The sequence below is a fragment of the Komagataella phaffii genome, chromosome 2 (genome assembly GCF_000027005.1).
Source record: "Komagataella phaffii GS115 chromosome 2, complete sequence".
In the NCBI taxonomy this organism is placed as follows: Eukaryota; Fungi; Ascomycota; class Pichiomycetes; order Pichiales; family Pichiaceae; genus Komagataella; species Komagataella phaffii.
In genome coordinates, this window is record NC_012964.1 from 541730 (window position 1) to 561192 (window position 19463).

The following is a 19463-nucleotide window of genomic DNA, read 5'->3' on the forward strand; positions in this document are numbered from 1 at the left end:
GGAATCCTGCGGATGCCTTTAGCTCTCCTTCTAGATACCTCCCGTCTACCTCACCTCCCGCCCCGCGACTTGTGAATTAATTCAAAAGAATCGCCACTCAACATCTCTCTCATCATAGAACCACACACTTAATGGTAAGTAGGATAGCCAATTAAGCAATGAGACACCCTACTGACTTTGAATTAGTTTCGAAATAATTACGACAACGATTCTGTGACGTACTCCCCAACGGGAAGACTTTTTCAGGTGGAGTACGCTCTGGAGGCCATCAAGCAGGGATCTGCTACTGTAGGTCTAGTTTCGAAGACTCATGTAGTTTTAGTTGCATTGAAGAGGAATGCCGAAGAATTGGGTTCCTACCAGAAGAAAATTATTGAAATCGATGATCACATGGGTATAGCATTAGCCGGTTTAGCTCCTGATGCCAGAGTGTTGTCCAATTATCTGAGACAGCAGGCTATGAATTCCAAGATGGTTTTCAACAGGCCGTTATCTATTACAAAAGCTGCATTTTCCATAGCGGACAAAGCTCAAGAGAACACACAACAGTACGGTGGAAGGCCATACGGAGTAGGTCTTTTGGTTGGAGGTGTTGATGAGACAGGACCTCATCTGTTTGAGTTCCAACCTTCAGGATCTGTTCTTGAGTATCACGGAGCTGCTCTTGGAGCTAGATCACAAGCGGGTAGAACGCTGTTGGAAAGATCTTTGGAGGAGATCAAAACTGCTTCACGTCAAGAATTAATCAAGTTGGGCTTGCTTGCCCTGAGAGACACGTTAGCTCAAGATAAGGAGCTTACTGCTGCTAACACAAGTGTCAGCGTCGTTGGAATAGATGAAAAATTTACTCTTTACGATGATGAAGATGTCCAACAGTGGCTAGACCTTCTAGATTCCACTGCCAATTCCAGAAATAGAGATACTCACGACGCTCCAGAAGATGACAATGACAACACGACTGCTCCAGATGCAGGCGTCGATACGGAAGGAGATGTTCCTGTACAGGATGCTGATTAGAAAATTGAACATGTCTATTAATTACTACTTCTCTACTGCCTCATATCAAAACTTGCAAACCTTCATACTCCACTTCCTCGCAATTTTCTTGTGGTTGATCATTCTCATGTACCAGCACAGCAAAATCAACAGTCTCATTGAGCACAATCATTGGAGCGTGCCACACCCCAGCTCCATATGTAACAGCCTGGTTTCCCTTGCAAATGAATGCTGTTAACGTCGACAAATCGGGCAGTTTTTGATCAGTAGTTTCATCATTCAACGCACAAATCACCATATAAGTGTCTTTTTCCTTGCTAATACCCATAGGAAGGAAAGTTTGAGTAGTATACGGGTGTCTTTCCAAAACTTTTCCAGTGTAAACCCGATTTCCTTGATCGGATTTCGTAAGTGTATTGGGGACGGTACATCTGAAGATATTCCAATTTATGGTCGCTGGATTTCCACTTGGACAGGAGGAGTAATTGTTGACAATCTGAGAGACCTGGAAGAGCTTAATAGCAGTTCCTTGGTTGGCAGCACTTTTATGTGGGTGATCTAATTGCTGATCAGTACAAATAATGGACCCAAAAGGTTTAAACGAAGCTGGAGTCAATGGCTGTGTCGGTATGGTTGTCTTGGCTGATGACTTATGTATGTATACCATGATTTGATTGCAGTAATCTTGAATTTGGTTGCAGGTGCAGAGACTGGTGGATTTTATGTTAGGTTTTTTTCCTCCAATCTCGATGTAGTGATTGGCCTACGACTTTTCAAAGATGTCTAATGATAAGGCTTACTATGTCTCGAAAGATCCTCCGCTGATGTACTCACAAATAAACGAAGACTTGTGGGTAACGTTGACAAGCTCCGAGAGGAAGAAACTACTCCAGAGTTTCTTATCAATCGTCTAGAGCATTCCAGTCCGGTGCTTCTGAAATGATGCTGAAAAGACGATAGCCTCACCGAATCGCAGAACAATAGGAGTTTTCTCGATTTTCTCATTTCGCTTCCAGTATCGCAATCTTCTCTGATTGCGCTGAAAGAAACTAAGCTTCTAGCATATAATCCTTAACAATGCCTTCTGGAACATCACACTGGGAACAAGTTGAATTTTCTTTCAAGAAGCATCAGAAGGGATGTCATCTGGTGACTTCTGAAGTGCTTTCAAAGATTCCTCAATTGAAAGATTACACAATTGGTACGCTGACAGTATTTATCAAACACACTTCAGCAGCTTTAACCCTTAACGAAAACTGTGACCCCTCAGTGAGAGTAGATATGCACAATACGTTGGCACGTATTGCTCCCGAAGATGAGAGGTTGTATACGCACAATGATGAAGGACCAGATGACATGCCAGGACATGTGAAATCCTCTCTCCTTGGTGCCTCTGTAACGATTCCAATCACCAATGGACGACTAAACACAGGAACCTGGCAAGGCATCTGGCTATGTGAATTCAGAGATGAAGTTTATAGAGGAAGAACAGCAGTGGCCACAATTAACGGGCTGAAGGCTAAATAGAAAAGGGAGATTATTTATTCGAAAAGCTTAAATATTATTAATTTCTATTAACGATAATCAGCTTAGATCTTATAAATATTTGTAATATAGAGTTTAACAACTGATATGCTGTTGCAAATAGGCAACGTGGCCGAGTGGTTAAGGCGAAAGATTAGAAATCTTTTGGGCTCTGCCCGCGCAGGTTCGAGTCCTGCCGTTGTCGTTATCTTTTTTTGTTTCCTTTTCGACTAAATTTTACTATTTCCCCAGAAAACAGCCTGGACGACAAACAATTACATTACCAGCATTTTCTACCCTCGGGTACTTAAACCTCAATTATTCATCGTACCCTTAACAAATTAGTGTTTGTGCCATTACTAGTAGCACTCACATCTTCACGGTTTAGCGATCATCTTCTGTTTACCTTTTTGCCGGTCCTAATCACAGCCACATAGGGCCTCCCCCAATGAATCTTCCCATAGAAATATGGTCATTAATCAGTGACCATCTAGACGGAAATGATTTAATCAAAACGAGAATGACAAATCATTGCATGTGGCAAAAGCTACAGGATAATGAACTGTGGAGACCTAAATTGGAAGACTTTTACTCTTTAAATAAAGACTGTGAGTATCAACAGTACCAAGATAAAGGGCAGTTGTTTCAACTGTATGCTAAGAAAAGATCGATCAAGAGTCAATTAAAAGGCTGGCTTTTGAATCTCTGTAATGGAACCGGCCAGTTAAAGGACTTTCAGTATTGGAGGAATGATTTGGTCCCCATTTTTCTTCAATTACAGAATGAATTTCAAGACATTGAACGTTTGACTGAACGATTTTTCATATCTAATTGTCTTCAAGTTCATAGATACTCCATTTTCTACCAACTGCTGTTGAGCGTGTGTCAGAAAAAAAAAGACTTATTGTTGGAAGACGTTTTCATCGCATTCCATGCCCTTCATGATAGTTTTTATGACAATTTCAAGAGGCGAAATCAAGTTTACAAAAGATTGACAAAGAGCCAAATAGTTGAAAAAAACTTCTTGTCGAATACTCAAGTTGTTCTTACCATTTTACAAGCTCTTCGACGTTCCAATCTTACACTTCTTCATCCATTGGAACTGTCAGCAATGGCGCAGAAAGCATGTTTGCAATTAGGAATCAAGACAACCATACACAAAATGTTCTTAGAGGTCTCTGATCCAACCTATAAATCTGGTTCCAGCTTTCTGTATATATCAAAAGACCAAGTGTTATCTTACAGTCGGGAGAATATGTTCAGACTTCTGGCGAGAAGAAGCATAAACTTTACGGATCTAGAGGTGTCAATTCCTCAGTTCATTGAGCGACTATGCTATCATCTTAATTTGAGTCCGTTTGTTGTGTCATTGTACCGGATTTTCTGTCAGAATGACTGTTCTTACTTCGAGTTCCAGACTCACAAGACAATAGTCGGTGACTTTTTAAGAAAACAGTTCCAGCTTCATTTGCCTGTGCTCCAGAATTTATTTCCCAATTTTCAAGATTTTGGCGTTGTTGAATTGGACATATCGTCGTTACAAAAAGACTACGTGACTTGCCTCTACTCGTACCTCTATCTTACCAACCAGCATAGCTCTACGCAGTTTCCTATTGGCAGCGTTATCAAAACAAGAAACAATGAGTCTGCGGCAATCATAGGAAACAAGGTTCAAAGAGATTTTGTAGGTACGAACAAAGTGGTTATCTACTATCACTGCCTGACAAACAAGAATGCGCCAGTGATATGCCAAGAAGGATCCATCATCAGGCAGAAAGTTGAGGATGTCAACGAGTTATTCCCCAATTTAGACGAGCTAGGATGTTTTTTCAAACGCTATGACAAATCGAGTGGAATGTTTGTCCCCAATATCTACTTGGAGCGGTATTTGCATATATCTGTGAAGTAGAAAGCATTGTGCTTGATCCAAGTTTGGGGTACCCTCGAATACTCAAGTTCTGGATGTTACAAACTTTCCATGCACAGAAGACTGCTCTACAGAGTAATGTCCACGCTAGAATCACAACTGAAATCCACAGATGGATCCGTGCTGGTGAAAACAAGTACAGGAAAGATTAAAGTACGCAAAGGTCAGACGGAAGAAGCTTTCCTAGAACAAAAGCAACAGTTTTTGGAAACGGGACCTCAAATTAACGACTATAACTGGCTTATAGAAGATTATGACAAGAGACTAGAAAAGTTCACTCAGTTGGCCCCAGAGGAAAGAAAAGGCAAGCACTTTTTTGATCCCTTGAACAAGGTTGATACAGAAAAAATTATACGATGTTTGAACCTTCTGTACTATGAGAAGAGATACGATGAGTGTCTCCAAAGATGTCATTTCCTAATAGGTATCGAAGATGCCGATATTGAGAAGAACAAGAAATTTCAGCTTTTCAAAAGCGATGTCGCTTCTATCAAATCGGCCTGTGAATTGAAATCGTCTTGAACAATCGTACCCATTCTTTATACATAGACGTATCATTATGATACATTAATAACTGCTAATTCATAATTTTTCATAAAATAATCCGGACTTCAACGCTGCTAACGGTACGTTTTGAAAGTATTGAGTCATCGTCCTCTTTTTCAAATTCATCAAGTACTTTCACGCTACCAGTGAACACCTCAACCCTGTAGTTTTTCAACTGGAAGTAAACTCCTATGCTTAAAACTTTCGGTATGCTCTTACCCATACCCTTCACTATAAATACCTTGTTCTTGGCCTGTGTCGCATTCAACTTTTCAACTTTTTTACTGATTTGCTTGATGGCACTCACATATAATGTGCTGGACTTGACAAAAAATGTATTTTTTTCTTCTGTTACCTTGTACTTCCTCATGGGAGGATGCTTTATAAGTGTCCCATCTATTCTTTCTCTTTTCATAATGGGTCTGAGGGAATACTATAGACTCCACAAGTTTGAATCCTCAATAGAAACTTCTGTGCACACTTACGAGCCGATTGGAAGTCCCGCGAAGGCCTTCCAAGCATTTCGTCCTCCTAACTATCGACCTGTCTGTGATACTCTTACCTTCTCCAACACGCCTCATGTTTCCCCCTACCCTTTTAGAATTAAAGGCTAATAAGCCGACCACGATGATGCTAGCCTCGCCTCCATCCCTCATCCCTCAACAGGGTATCGAAAAAGCAAAACCTAAATCCGTTAACTTACAACTCAACAAGCTGAAATACAAGAAAGCTTGGGAATTGGCATACAGTCCTGCCAAAAACATCCCAATGAATCTGATAATGATGTACTTCTCTCCCAACTCCCTTCAAATTATTTCCATTATGATGACCATCAATCTGTTCACTACACCCCTCAAAGATATATTCAATTGCAACGAAATATTCGAAAAATCGGTAGACGTATCCGTGATTGACACTTACGACTTGATCATGATGAAATTGTTCTTTATTGTTTGCCATTTCGGAACATTGCTGGTTGGTATGTGGAAGCTGAACAATATGGGAATCATTCCTACAAAGGCAGATTTCATTGGATCTATAAACAATACTCTAGAAACGATATAAAATTACATCTAACCAGCGGTGCTCTTCTTGAACTTGTATCCAAAACGAGCAAACCTGCCACTTCCACTGATACTGGCTATTGCCGAATTTTGTTGCAACTCGTTTGCCTCTTCTCCAATTTCTGGCTCCCTTTCCAGTTTATGTATTGCAGAGATGGCATCTTCCGGTTTAATCCTGTCGTATTTTCTCATTCTGATTGATTGCTCTCTGAACTCATCTAGAGTTCCCGATTTCAGCAAGTTGATCAGCTGCCTCAATTCTATGAATGTTGATTGTAACGATACCGAGGTTGGGATACTGTGCTCTTCTATGGATTTTTCTTCATCTTCATCTGCAGGTTGGTTTTGATTTTGCCCATTGAGTTCATTAATGATTGATTCGATATACGTGATGTCCATGTCGAAATTGTAGATAGCCTCCTTGGTGAATAGACTGCTTCTTTTCAGAAAATCCAAGAAATAGCTCGATAACAGATCAAAAGTACGCAAAAGCAATAGAGACTTGACGGTTCGAGGCAAATTGGAGAAAGTTGATGTAAACATCATTTGTAGGAACTGGCCAATATCTTTTATGAAAATGTTGGGCTCTGGATTTTGCTCTTTTGTCCTCCAATTGTAGTCGACAAAGTCCAAAAGATCCTCCACTTTTGTATCTACCATTTCAAACAGTTTGTCCTCTGCCAATTTCCTCGTTGCTAGAAAATTATCATAGGCAGTCAAATGAATGGAATCTATCGACCTGGATTCAGAAGAATAGGATAGCAAGTTCTCAATCTCTCTCACACTTGTTGAAAAAAATTCCAAGTTGATCAAATTCTGGGCGATCACTTCTTTAATCGTTGACTCAATTTTATGACGAAGGTTCTTTATAACGATATTATTCAAAACAGAGTCAATCGTCTCAATTGTGATCCGCAGAATTTCTCTTCCTTGATAAGAATAAAAGTCATCGATGAATTCGTTCACTTCTTTGATAAGATTTTGAATTTGAAGGCAGGTCATTGGGTATATTGATGAGAATGGTAACTGTTTGGGAAACCTATTATTTGACGGCGTGTGTCTGTACCAGGATATGATCGAGATTGACTTATAAGACTCCATATCTTTAACAACCAGAGGCATAGAGTCATCAGCATTCATGTTCTTGACTAACTCAATCTTAAAATTGTTGGTGATGATCTTCATGTATCTCTGCAAGATGCAAAGTAGTATGCTATAAAGGTTTTCGATCGGATAGTCACATTGTTCTAGGATCTGAATGGAACAACAAATGAGCTTCTTGAAAAAAATAATGTCATCTAAAGTGGTTATTTTCTCATCCACATGCTTCTTTAAAATTGGAACCAGACGTTTACAGATAGTAACAAACATCTCTCTTGATTCGTTAGATGACCTGAGCTTGAAATGGGTCTTAACCCCAATGAGCCTATCACAAACCAGCAGACCTATCAAACTGTAAATGAAATCCCTCAGTTGATTTCTATCAAGAAACATCTCCTGGGAAGGGTTTGAATTATACATCGGATAAACTAATCGATCCTTTTTTATTAGCCATTCTTTTTTGAACTGTTCTTTCAATTCGTCAAGCTCGTTGATGGTATCATAAACCATCATGCTGTCATAAACGCTGTCTAAAGTAATATTATTCAACGAGAAGGGGTCAAAAGTTTTGAATTTGTCAGGCCGAACCGATAACTCAATGGGGGAGTTAATGCTGTATTGTGCAAGTATAGGGTTCTGTGATCTTGTTTCCGCCCAATAACTATTCAAAGCTTGCAGTTGTTGAAAACAGTCATCGCCAATTGTATGGAAATGTCTCTCCAGATTACCCAGCCATTTCTTCACGAAACTAAAAGAATCTTCTTTGATCATTTTGTGCAAAGTAGGTACCGAAGAGATGATCTTTTTGGTAAACTCAAACGTTTCGATTTCGTTCAAATGTATATTGACCAAATCTTGAAGATTTTTCAATGCATGATAAAAGCTTTTCTTTCCAATCAAATCAATGATCTTATTGGTGAGCTCTAATATCTGTAGACAGGATTTCAGTACGAATATCGTTTCATTGATCTTATTGTACAACTTTTTGTATTTTATGCTGACTTTATTTTTCTCATTAAGCACCTTACCCGTAGATTCTAGATCGTCGTTTATCTCCAAAACTTTGTATCTAAGGTCATCAGATATCTTCTTCACTTCTATGATGCTTCCCACGGCCAATTTTATATCTGACGAACCTTTGACCGAGACTTCCTGCAATTGTTGCTCTTTATCACAAACTGTCTCCTGTAGGGTTTCGATGAGGTTATCCAGTCCGTTATTCTTTATGGCTGTTCGAATGATTGGTCCAATGTTTTCAATGTAGTCATCTGAGCTCAATGAGTGGAGCAACAACGACTCTTTGCTCACCTCATTGGAATGTGTAAGCATTCTCTGGGGATAATGTTTGGTTCAATCCTTTGTTTCGTTCTTATGGAACGTCAGAAGACGGAATCGCGCGTTTCTAACAATGTGGGCAGGGAAGATTGGAATGCCAAACCGGCAATCCAATGCAATGAAAACATTTACAATTGGATGTAATTAATGAAAATAAGCTTACTGTCACTAGTGTTGTTATGAATAGAGTTATCATAGTTGGTCAGAAAAAGACTGCCAAAATTGCCCTTTTGAGAAGCTTATTTGAAGGGGTTACTGAGAGAAGTGATGGCGATGACAATTCTGGGTTAATATTGAGTAATGTTCCTCTGTCCACCCGTTACTATTCTTGCAATTTAGATTTCATGGTTGATGAGTATGATGACTCAAAAGAATGGGAGGATTGGTGCGAGGAGATACTAAGCGTCGAAGCTCTCGAGTTGCGAGAGGCTATCAATGGAATTATATTCATATTTGATTTCTCTTCAAAGAGTATTCTCCAAGATTTGACAAAATTGTCTAAAGTCTACGATCAAATAGAGCAAGATTTTTTACTAAGAAATAAAGATTCGATACAATGGGAGGGCATCAAACTTGCAGTTGGATTTTCCCGTTCTCCCGTAGCTCAACAACTACTGGATGAAGTGTATGATGCCAGTCTTGAAAAGGGAATTGAACTGGTTGATCTTAGCATAGCATCGCAGGAGAATGCTTACGGCGAAGCTACTGGCATCCGAAGAGTCAAAGAAATTTTGGAGACTTGCAGTTGGCCTGATGTGGTGAAACTTCGCTGAACACTTTGTTGGTCAAATACTAAAACCAGAAATATAGTAATAAAGTCATTGAGCAGCTCTTTACTAGTCCAATCTTGTATTTGGCCAGAATCTTATTTTCCCTTCATCTACGCGTCTTTTTCTCCCTTCATCGATTCTTTCCAGCCTCTTCCTATCAGCGAACGGAGATAATTCAGGCATTTATTTTCCTTTACATAACCATGATTAGAACATTTGTAAGAAACATATCCTACAAACCCCAACCACAATTGGTAAGTATCAGTACTCCCTTGCAGTTGTGAAGAGTGCTAACCTCTAGTTCATTCACGAACTCCCCTCCTTGAATAAAGCCAAACTTTCCTTCCATGAAAACCCGAATAAGCTGGAAGTTGGCATAATCAATAACGTTCAGGGCAAATCCCTTGAGAACTTGAAGATCTTACCCAAAGACTTCGAAGAAAACAAGGAGTTTCTCTCCAAGTTACAAGAGATCATTAAAAATAATATTCAAAATGATTTTGCTTTCATAGTTGAAGCTGGTGCCTATCCTTCGTCCCACTTACCAATTTACGATTTCAGGCTCCCTCCTTCCCATGGAAGGATACCAGAAGTGGAGAATGTTTTCGGATACGTCAAAGTTTCAGACGATGGTGTTATAGAACCGGGATCATATCAATCAAATAATATGTACAGATTATTGTCAGGAACTGATGGTCCCATTAATCTTAGTGATTACCTACTAGAACAAATACAGAATAGCTGAACTATTTCACTAGAAATCAAAAAACTCATCTTTGTCTCCCAATATCCGCGTATGGTTGTCTAATTTGTTCAATTTTTCCAGGGCCTTCAATCGTATTTCATTAAATGGTTCTTTAGGATTGACTTGGTTGTTGGAAACTGATGCTATGGCCAACCTATTGAACAACTCTGAGACTTTATAATTCTCAATAGGGTCCAACAGACAACTGTAATTAGAATCCATTGGGTCTTTGAATGCGATTAAAGTTAAAACGTTTTTAATCCTTCGATCAAATTGGGGAATCGTATCAAATTTGGAAAATAATTCTTTGGAATAGGCTATTATACCATTTACATTGTCTTTCTTTACCAGATTTATCAATTTTAACAACATCAGATTGAACGATAGACTCACTGATGAAACTAGCTGCGGGAAGTGTTGCTTAATATTGGCGATTGCCTCGTCAATTTCACCACTTTCAATGAGAGACTTTATCTTGCCTCTAGCACCAATCTTGGGGTATGCCGTGTTACTCTGTTCAAACTCCAGACTAGTATCTTCCCTCAAATCATCTACGCAATCCTGCCATCCATTCCTCTCGAAATGACTGTGGATCAATTTATTCAAGCAATACGAGGGATCTTTAGACAAAACTGCTGGGATTTTAAGTTCTTGCAGATCGCAATTCAGAGCATTGAAGTCGAGCGTATTTGAGCTTGTCATGTATTTCAAGCAGGACCTGTAGAAATCTTGGACGTAGTTATCAATGTCAAACAGAAAATTTCCAGTGAATCCAAAGTTAGTTCGTATCTGGTTACCTACACCCATTCCGACAATTGGATAATGTGCCCTAGTTGATGATATGCCGTAAAATGCATCACCCAAGAAAACGCCATTTTTTGTGTAGAAGATGGTTTCCGTGTAATAGTTGATTCCACAACCCATGGTGTCGTTTAGACCAAATGTCGTTCCATACTTCGTGTGAATCGAGTTAGATAAGTTCAATATTTGACCTTCTTTGCCGTTGTAACCGTAGGTTCCGTTCTCAAACCCAGGAGCGTTACTGATGTTGGCTGAGCTAGAATCCTCTCCGTATTGAAGATATCCAAGTGAAATATCAGCCTCTCTTAGACCCACCAGAATCTCGATTTCGTAATAATAAATGCCACAGTCTACAGGAACAGACATATCGGCTCTTGTAGCTGATCTCCCATTATTACTTGTAGCTGAATGAGCCCTTGGGTTCTCAATTGGATCAAAATTGGTAGACAGATTAAGCCCATTCTCACTCTCCGTGAACGTACTCGTGCCAGGTATGTTCCAGGTTGTGGGTAACATTGCTACAGAGTCTTTTTTGTACATTAGTTCTTCATAAACCATTTTCTCCATTGGTGAATCAATTTCATTTATTAGTTCTTCATCGTCATTTGCGTTACTAGTTCCGTTTGCGGAGCTTGAGTCTGTGTTACTTAAAGGAGGGTTTCCGGCAACCTGTTGCCTCTCTTGGAATAAATTTACTAGATGTGACGTATAATCTTCATTCTGCATGAGCTGACTGGGGTTGTTCCCCAGGATGCCAAACTTGGCCAAGTTTTGCGTGAACTGCTGAGTTCTTTCAATTCCATTGTCGGATTCAGTGATTGAGGTTGACTTTTGAAGCAGCTCTTTTCCTTTCTTAAGCTTTCTAAGGTAAGAAGGAACACAAAATCTCTTGGATTCCCTGTCGTTCCCCAAAGACATACTTATTGAAAGTCTAAAGGACGTGAAAAAGCGAAAGCGAAGTCAGCAAATGCTACATAAGCGATGAATGTAGGGAGGCGGCTAGACAAGTGTGAAAAAAATGCCTCCGATGCCGGGAGTCGAACCCGGGTCTGCCCGGTGAAAGCGGACCGTGCTAGCCGTTACACTACATCGGAAATTTCCAAAAAGATTCTATCGTTGATCGGTAAACCGAATAGTTTTGATCTATCTGGTGCTCAAAGGAACCAAGCTGAGATGAGTTTCTAGCTAAAAGTATCACTGTACATTTAATTACTCTACATGACATTAATGATAGGTATGTGCTCGGCTCATAACCTAACTTCCAAGATATCTTGACCATTCATTTACATTCATAATAGTGTTATGGAATTGGAAACTGCCTGCCGTCAATTGACTGGTTGACAACGGTGAGCCACATCAAAAGGTAACACCATACAATGCTAATACAATTTACGTATTTATAGAAATTAGAACAACATTCGTTCGGAGGAAGTTTCAACTTCTAGAAACCTTCAGACTTTTTCCATTTTGGGACCTCGACAATGAGTACACCGAAATTTGGATATTGATTCACAGATCAAACAGATCAATCACACTAGAGTTATCAAAGTATAAATAATGCTGGTTTCTGCGTATCTTTGTGCTTCTGTCCCCAACTTAAACCATCTCACTAGACAACGCCAACCCTGGCCTTAACTATGCAGCCCTCTACCACACCTGTCACAGCTCAAAAGAAAAATGACGACAATGCTGACAACTCCCACCAAGTCTACCACAATGGCAACAAATATTTGGCTCTTTATGGGTGCGTTATCGTCTAAACATCGCCTAAACAACTCTCTCTAAACATTGATCTTGTCTATTAGTTCTTTCTAGTTTAATTTGATAGCACTTTGAGAATCTTGTCCCGTAATCATCTTTATACCCTAGTCGCCATGCTACATTCTGTCGTGGCATCGTTGGCTCCTCCTACTTGCTTTCCTGCTTACAACTCTGGTCTTATCTTGCTCTAAGATCGTAGAGAGATCCAATCTGGGAGATATCAAGGTTTATTTCATCCTAGGAAGATTCTTACTCGCTTTAGTCCAAAACCGTGTAATTGGATGCAGGCCAAGTACAACTATCCTCGGTTATCGTTGAAACTTTGCAAAGTGTCAAAGGTTTCACAACTTGCAAACCCGCAAAGTGTTATCTCAAACCAGATCAATCTAACGGACGGAGAACATCTGTCTTCGCGAAAAAGTGACATTCGAAAGTACTCCATCTACCTGAACTTCTAAATTTAGCTAGTGAAGTCTGTCAGTTTGATACCAGGGACACCCAAGACTTGTAGTCTACCGCTAATAACCGAAAGGTAAAAGTCCCACAGATAAAACACAAGATTCCTCTCCTTTAAGATTTTAGTGCAAGGGAAAATTTCTAACATCAAAGACTGGACTTTGTCCATGGATATTTTACCTCTAAACGAATGACTGACAAGCATCGCAAGAACAACTCTTTTGAGTCTGGAGGAGCCATTTCTTCCTCGAGCTCCTTAAATTCAAGGGGTAGCTCGACAACACGGCACAACGCAGGAAATCAAGATATTCCACACGTGAGTATAGACGATACAGATTCTGGACGAGAGAGCCGAAGCCCTAGAAGATTTCAGAAACAAATCAGCCCGTTCAGGTCTCCTAGATTGGGTTTTCTGAACAATTTGCATTCCCCAAAACTGAAGACTAAGTTTGAACCTGCATATCACGAACTAGAAGACCAAGACGATGGTAACGACAATGACGTGTCAAGGACAATGCCCACTCTACGCATAGACACTGAGTACAGTGAGACAGGATCCAACCCCTTTTTGGTTGCAGATGAACAGCCAAAATCTCCGTCGGGCAGTTTTTTGCATTCGCCAATTCTTGAAAACGCTCAATCATCTGATGTTTTAAATACAGGTCTTGAATTGGCTTTGGGTGAAAGGTTAGGTAAAGGTGCCTGGCTGCCCACTGCTGAAAATGCAGATGAAACTCAAGATCAAGACTTCACCAATTATCAAGAACATTCGATCCCGGATGATGGCAGCCAAGCCCAAAAATACGACCAGAGCTCCTCACTTTCTCCATATGAAAACATAGAAATGGCGTCACTGAATAGTAAACTATCAAACATAGAGACTAGGGTTGAATCTAATTCATCAAAGCCTTCAAGTCCAAAATTAGACACTTCGCCGAAAAAGGTTACTTCAGCAGTTCGGAGACTTTCCTTGAGAGTTAGTGGGAAGGACGATTTGGAGGAGTCCCAAAACATGAGAACGTCTGGTGATATGCCTCAAATTTATTTAAGTGATACATCTGATTCGAATGATTATTTACAGCCGGCAGTATCAAAATCAGATTTTTTAAGTGTACATCCTGAATCCACAAGAGGTTCCTTTCTTCCAACAGATGGCAAGCAGGATGGCCTGTCTTCGATTGGCTCTGCTAAAGAAGAGGTTCAAAAACACGAGGATGAACACGAAGAGATCTGCTTATTTGGATCCACTTTGCGATTGTTTGACAACGACAGCAGAGTTAGACAAAGGTGTGCAAAAATAGTGATGCACAAATATTTTGATCCCGTGGTTGTTTTCTTGATTTTCTTAGTGACTGTTCTTTTATCCTATCAACTATGGATTCCAGAAGTTAGAGGCTATCATCATGCAGAAGAGTATACTAGTGTTGACTGGGTCTTGGTGTTTATATATGTCCTGTTCACAATAGAAACAGTTCTCAAGATAATAACGTTCGGCCTCGTCGATGACTCACAAATGTACGAGGCTTTGAATATCACCATGAAAACTAACCAGTTTTGGTTATTTTGGGACAGATGGGATTGGAAAAAACTGCAATTTAAAAGCCAGACATCCTCTTATCGAAAGACTATGAGCGAACCTTCAGAAAAGTTTTCACATAGTTCCACGAAGCTGAACAGAGCTTATTTAAGAGTCAGTTGGAATCGCATAGATTTTGTTAGTGTGTTTGCATTCTGGATATCCCTGTTTCTTTCGATCAATCATTATGACCTTCGCAACGGCATATTCATTTTCAGATCATTAATGTGTTTGAAAATTTTGAGGCTTGTCAATCTGACTCATGGCACCTTCACCATCCTAAAGGCATTAAAAGAGGCCATACCAGAATTAATAGATGTCATTTTATTCTTAGTGTGCTTTTGGTCTTTTTTTGCAATTTTAGGCGTTCAATGTTTTAAAGCATCATTTAGGCGGCAATGTGTTTGGACCAACCCTGCTGATCCCACCGATACTTTCGTAAATGAAATGCAATTTTGTGGGAGTTATTTGGATAATGGAAGAACAATGCCCTATATTTACTCAAATGGAGAAAGTTCAGGAATTGCAAAAGGTTATCGTTGCCCTCAAAATTCGGTATGCGTCTCCGATGTCAATCCCTATGGAGGTGTACTAAGTTTTGATAATATTGCGCACTCTTTTGAAATAGTGTTTGTCATAATGAGTGCTAATACTTTCACAGACTTGATGTACTACGTTATAGACAGTGAGAATCTTGCTGCATCATTATTCTTCATTGTCACTCTGTTTACACTTACCGTTTGGTTAGTCAACTTGATAATTGCTGTCATTGTGCACTCGTTTATGAGGATCAAGGATAATATCAAAGCTCAAAATAAAAGTCGAAATGCCGATAGATTACTCATTTCTAAAACTTGCAAGAAGCAGCACGAAACCTACTCGAAGACAAAACGTATTCTCTACTACAGCAAGTTTGAACCACTTTTTTGTTTGTTGATTGTTTGTAACATTGCAATCAGGGCTAAATTTGACAATGCAAGCATTGTTTATAGGTTTGATTGTGCAGTGACTATCGTGTTGCTACTTGAAATTATTGCCAGATTTTGCATCTTTTTACCTAAGTGGAGGATTTTCTTCTACTCCTATGCCAACGTGATCGATCTACTGCTGGCAGTGATCACAGCTCTTATAATTATTCCTCCAATTAGGACTAACCTAAACATTGCTTATGATTGGCTCTCGTTTTTCTTTCTCTTTAGAATTTATCGTGTGGTCATGATGATCAGTTATATCAAAATGACATGGTACCGCATCATCGTTAATTTGCAATCAATTATTGATCTTTCCATATTTTACTTTGTTCTCTTGTTTTTGGTTTCAATAATTGTAACAAGATTGACAGAAGGAATATTGCCTGAAGAAGAAATTGAAGAGAATATGCTGACGCTCTACAACCTTCCCAATTCTTTTATTTCGTTATACATCATAACAACCACGGAAGATTGGACATCAATACTTTACTTAGTTCAGCAGTACTCTCCAAACACATCAACAGCAGTATTTGTCGCTTGTTACTTGATATTTTGGTTTTTCTTCTCTAACATGTTGATCTTCAATATTTTCATTGCTGTCATTGCAAAGAGTCTGGAAGTTTCAGAAATGGACAAGCGAAAACTTCAAATTACATCTTTTTATAACAAGTTGAAAAGGCACTTGAATGAGCAAAAGTATACAGGTCTTCTGTCAAGCTTCAAAAGGAAATTTACTAAGAAAAGCGATTACAAAGATAAAGAAGAATTTGACGAGGCACTTTTACTCTTGCTGCTAAATGGGAAGCTTAATGAATATCTAATGGTAAATGCAGCTCAAAAGCCTGAATCCAATAGAATATATAACTACATTTCAAAGTTTTCTTTCGTGCAGAAGATTGAGAAATTTCTTACTTCTTGCTTTCAGAATCCATTTTACAACTTTGACTCCTTTCACAACGGATACAAGAAAAGGGATGATCTTACATTTGCAGAGGCTTCTCAGTTTCTCATGGACCAGAAACAGCTTCTTGCCAATGAAAGAACCAAATACCTGAAAGAGAATCCTTTTTACAACACTTCATTGTATATTTTTGCTCCTAACAACAAGTTAAGAATGAAATGTCAAAGAATAGTCCGTCCTACTAATGGAAAGAGGATTGAAGGTGTCCAGCCAAATGAGAAACTGAAAGATACATTCCTTTTTGTCAGCTTTCTCGTTACCATTATGATGGTTGTGTCGGTATGTATTGTCACACCATTATATCGAAGGGAGTATGCATTTTATTCTTCCGATTGGGGGTGGCCCACATATCTAGATTGTGCATTCACAATTTTTTTCACACTAGAGTTCATTGTTTCAGTGATTGCTGACGGCTTAGCATTTACGCCACATGCATACCTCAGATCGCCCTGGAACTGTATTGATGCTGCGGTTCTTATCACCTTATGGATCAATTTTATTTCAGAACTTCAACATAGTGGCCCTGCATCCCGAGTTGTTAATGGATTTAGAGCACTAAGAGCTTTTCGATTATTAACTTTGAGCTCGACGGCCAAAGAGACGTTTCAAAACACTATGATTTCAGGCTTTTGGAAGATTTTAAATGCCGCTGTAGTGTCCATGACCTTGTTGGTACCATTCTCCATCTGGGGTATGTCCATATTCAAGCATCGATTAGGCTATTGCAATGACGAGGAAAGCACAATGGCCGAATGTATGGATGAATTCGCAAACGAAGTTTTTAATTGGGAAGTTCTGAGCCCTCGAGTTTATGTGGAACCTCCTTTGTATCTTGACGATTTTGTTACTTCTTTTAAGTCACTTTACGAAATCATTTCACTGGAAGGATGGGTTGACCTTTTGGAAGATGTTATGAATATAACAGGACTAGGACTTCCACCGAGTCATTTTGCTGATCCCTTCAATGGTCTGTTTGTTGTATTGTTTAACTTTTGCAGTACAGTTTTCATTCTGACCTTGTTTGTGTCAGTCATTATCAGCAACTATTCCAAGAATACAGGAACCGCTTACTTAACGGAAGAACAAAAATCATGGTATGAGATAGAAAAAGTTCTAGGAACAGTGAAACCTTCCAAGAGGCGGGATGCGTCAAGATTTGGGCCGGTGACAAGGTGGTCTTACAGATTAGTAGTTGAAAGAAACGTTTACTGGAAGGCGTTCTTAAACACCTGCCTTTTTGTTCACACCATCGCTCTTTTTTGTGAAATTTATCCAAGCCCTGCAATGCTGAATGATTTTAGATATGCTGCTTATTTGATATGTTCTATTGCGTTCACTATTAACGTTATACTAACGATGGTTGCTATCGGGCCCAAAGACTTTTTCACCAGCAGATGGAACCTATTCAAGACTGTTGTCGTTATCGGGGCCTTACTCACTTCAGCAATTGCATACGATCTCCCCAGAAATACGGTCTTCGCAAACATAAATAAATTGTTCTTGATCTCCCTTTTGTTTTTTGTGATTCCAAGAAGTGATAGACTCAACCAGTTATTGAAGTTTGCTAGCGCAAGTTTGCCGGCTCTTTTATCCTTAGCCTATACGTGGGGTGTTCTGTTCTTGGTTTATGCCATTGCTATGAACCAAATATTTGGTTTGACAAGGACGAATGAAAACTCGTCCAATAATGTTAACTTCAGAACCGTTCCAAAGGCTTTAATCCTACTTTTCAGGATGAGTTTTGGTGAAGGTTGGAATTATGTCATGAATGATTTTGCAGTCGAGGCTCCGTTTTGTTTTTATTCTAGCAATGTTTACGACTCCGACTGTGGAAGTAAATCATATGCCTACTTCTTGTTCATGACTTGGAACATATTGTCGATGTACATTTTTGTGAACATGTTCATATCTTTGGTGGTTGATAGTTTCAGTTACGTTTACCGCAGTTCGGGACCTCTCTCAAATGTCACCAGAGGAGAATTGCGATTGTTCAAACAGGCATGGCTACCGTTTGATCAAAGGGGAACTGGTTACATCTCAGAGGAACGGTTAATGAGTTTCCTAAGAAAACCAAAGGGAGTATTTTCTTACCATATCTATGACGAAAGATATTCAGTGACAACTTTGAGTAAGAGATGGTTTGTCCAACATAATGCCAGCGATCCTTACGATGTCTTCATTGATTACGGTGCAATGTCCACTGATATAACTCATTTGTCACAGATGAGGCTTAAAACGCAAAACAGAATTCAAACTTACGAAAGAATGGTTGAATATTTCAGGTTGATTAATAGGAGAAATAATTTCAAGGGAATTGACTTCACCAGCACAATTAGAAGGCTGGCTCTGGTTACACTGTTTGAAGAGAGTTCATGCTTAAAGCTTGAGGATTTCTTGACTCACTTTATGACCAATCAAAAGTGTGATTTGGCCATCAAGGAGAAGAGAGTCATTGAGACACTGAAGATGGTCATCTGCCGTTGGAAATTCAAAATGAAAGATTATGATGCTCTTCGAAGTATGGTTCTGGAAGATGAACTGAATACTGCGTTTATCAAGCAAGAATTTATTCCAACAGAATCCGAAAATCCGTTTGAGGAAACTGAATCGAATAAACTTCAAGGGGAATATCCAAAGCCTGATATCCAAGCCCAGCCTTACCCCAAGTTTGATTATCACAACACTTTTGACAGATACGATCCTTATAATTACGCTTCATATGGGTATAGAGGAGATGAGCACGGTTTTTCACAAGATATTCGTCTTCGAAATTTAACCACCAGCAATGACGAAACTACTGTTAATCCCTTTGTCCATACTTCTGTTGAAGCAGATGAAAATGACTCCGATAAGAAAACAACCACGTCGGTCAAGGAAACAGAACTAGCTTCTCGTACCAGTAGTTCGTCTACTTGAGAAGCAGATATAG

At 39.4% G+C, this 19463-nt stretch overlaps 12 protein-coding genes across 12 annotated transcripts; 8 read left to right on the top strand and 4 right to left on the bottom strand.

The window, feature by feature from the left end:
• Positions 1-131: 131 nt before the first annotated feature.
• Positions 132-1017, top strand: PAS_chr2-1_0291 (Alpha 6 subunit of the 20S proteasome; the record flags this gene model as incomplete). The annotated part of the gene is made up of 2 exons (XM_002491139.1): positions 132-134; positions 187-1017. The coding sequence occupies 2 exons, from the start codon at positions 132-134 to the stop codon at positions 1015-1017; spliced, it is 834 nt and encodes a 277-aa protein (XP_002491184.1).
• Positions 1018-1057: 40 nt separating this feature from the next.
• PAS_chr2-1_0292 (Ureidoglycolate hydrolase) lies at positions 1058-1663 on the bottom strand (the record flags this gene model as incomplete). Its single annotated transcript, XM_002491140.1, has 1 exon — positions 1058-1663. The coding sequence occupies one exon, from the start codon at positions 1661-1663 to the stop codon at positions 1058-1060; it is 606 nt and encodes a 201-aa protein (XP_002491185.1).
• Positions 1664-2073: 410 nt separating this feature from the next.
• On the top strand, positions 2074-2523 carry PAS_chr2-1_0293 (Hypothetical protein; the record flags this gene model as incomplete). The annotated part of the gene is made up of 1 exon (XM_002491141.1): positions 2074-2523. The coding sequence occupies one exon, from the start codon at positions 2074-2076 to the stop codon at positions 2521-2523; it is 450 nt and encodes a 149-aa protein (XP_002491186.1).
• Positions 2524-2968: 445 nt separating this feature from the next.
• PAS_chr2-1_0294 (Hypothetical protein) lies at positions 2969-4429 on the top strand (the record flags this gene model as incomplete). Its single annotated transcript, XM_002491142.1, has 1 exon — positions 2969-4429. One exon carries the CDS (start codon positions 2969-2971, stop codon positions 4427-4429), a length of 1461 nt encoding a protein of 486 aa, XP_002491187.1.
• A 96-nt stretch (positions 4430-4525) lies between these two features.
• On the top strand, positions 4526-4969 carry PAS_chr2-1_0823 (uncharacterized protein; the record flags this gene model as incomplete). Its single annotated transcript, XM_002491143.1, has 1 exon — positions 4526-4969. One exon carries the CDS (start codon positions 4526-4528, stop codon positions 4967-4969), a length of 444 nt encoding a protein of 147 aa, XP_002491188.1.
• A 70-nt stretch (positions 4970-5039) lies between these two features.
• PAS_chr2-1_0295 (Subunit of both RNase MRP) lies at positions 5040-5408 on the bottom strand (the record flags this gene model as incomplete). The annotated part of the gene is made up of 1 exon (XM_002491144.1): positions 5040-5408. One exon carries the CDS (start codon positions 5406-5408, stop codon positions 5040-5042), a length of 369 nt encoding a protein of 122 aa, XP_002491189.1.
• A 164-nt stretch (positions 5409-5572) lies between these two features.
• On the top strand, positions 5573-6058 carry PAS_chr2-1_0296 (uncharacterized protein; the record flags this gene model as incomplete). The annotated part of the gene is made up of 1 exon (XM_002491145.1): positions 5573-6058. One exon carries the CDS (start codon positions 5573-5575, stop codon positions 6056-6058), a length of 486 nt encoding a protein of 161 aa, XP_002491190.1.
• Positions 6059-6066: 8 nt separating this feature from the next.
• Positions 6067-8487, bottom strand: PAS_chr2-1_0297 (Essential 113kDa subunit of the exocyst complex; the record flags this gene model as incomplete). Its single annotated transcript, XM_002491146.1, has 1 exon — positions 6067-8487. One exon carries the CDS (start codon positions 8485-8487, stop codon positions 6067-6069), a length of 2421 nt encoding a protein of 806 aa, XP_002491191.1.
• A 185-nt stretch (positions 8488-8672) lies between these two features.
• Positions 8673-9266, top strand: PAS_chr2-1_0298 (Hypothetical protein; the record flags this gene model as incomplete). Its single annotated transcript, XM_002491147.1, has 1 exon — positions 8673-9266. One exon carries the CDS (start codon positions 8673-8675, stop codon positions 9264-9266), a length of 594 nt encoding a protein of 197 aa, XP_002491192.1.
• Positions 9267-9466: 200 nt separating this feature from the next.
• PAS_chr2-1_0824 (uncharacterized protein) lies at positions 9467-10008 on the top strand (the record flags this gene model as incomplete). Its single annotated transcript, XM_002491148.1, has 2 exons — positions 9467-9517; positions 9565-10008. The coding sequence occupies 2 exons, from the start codon at positions 9467-9469 to the stop codon at positions 10006-10008; spliced, it is 495 nt and encodes a 164-aa protein (XP_002491193.1).
• A 9-nt stretch (positions 10009-10017) lies between these two features.
• On the bottom strand, positions 10018-11727 carry PAS_chr2-1_0299 (Protein involved in proteasome-dependent catabolite degradation of fructose-1,6-bisphosphatase; the record flags this gene model as incomplete). Its single annotated transcript, XM_002491149.1, has 1 exon — positions 10018-11727. The coding sequence occupies one exon, from the start codon at positions 11725-11727 to the stop codon at positions 10018-10020; it is 1710 nt and encodes a 569-aa protein (XP_002491194.1).
• A 1489-nt stretch (positions 11728-13216) lies between these two features.
• Positions 13217-19450, top strand: PAS_chr2-1_0301 (Voltage-gated high-affinity calcium channel; the record flags this gene model as incomplete). Its single annotated transcript, XM_002491150.1, has 1 exon — positions 13217-19450. One exon carries the CDS (start codon positions 13217-13219, stop codon positions 19448-19450), a length of 6234 nt encoding a protein of 2077 aa, XP_002491195.1.
• Positions 19451-19463: the final 13 nt, after the last annotated feature.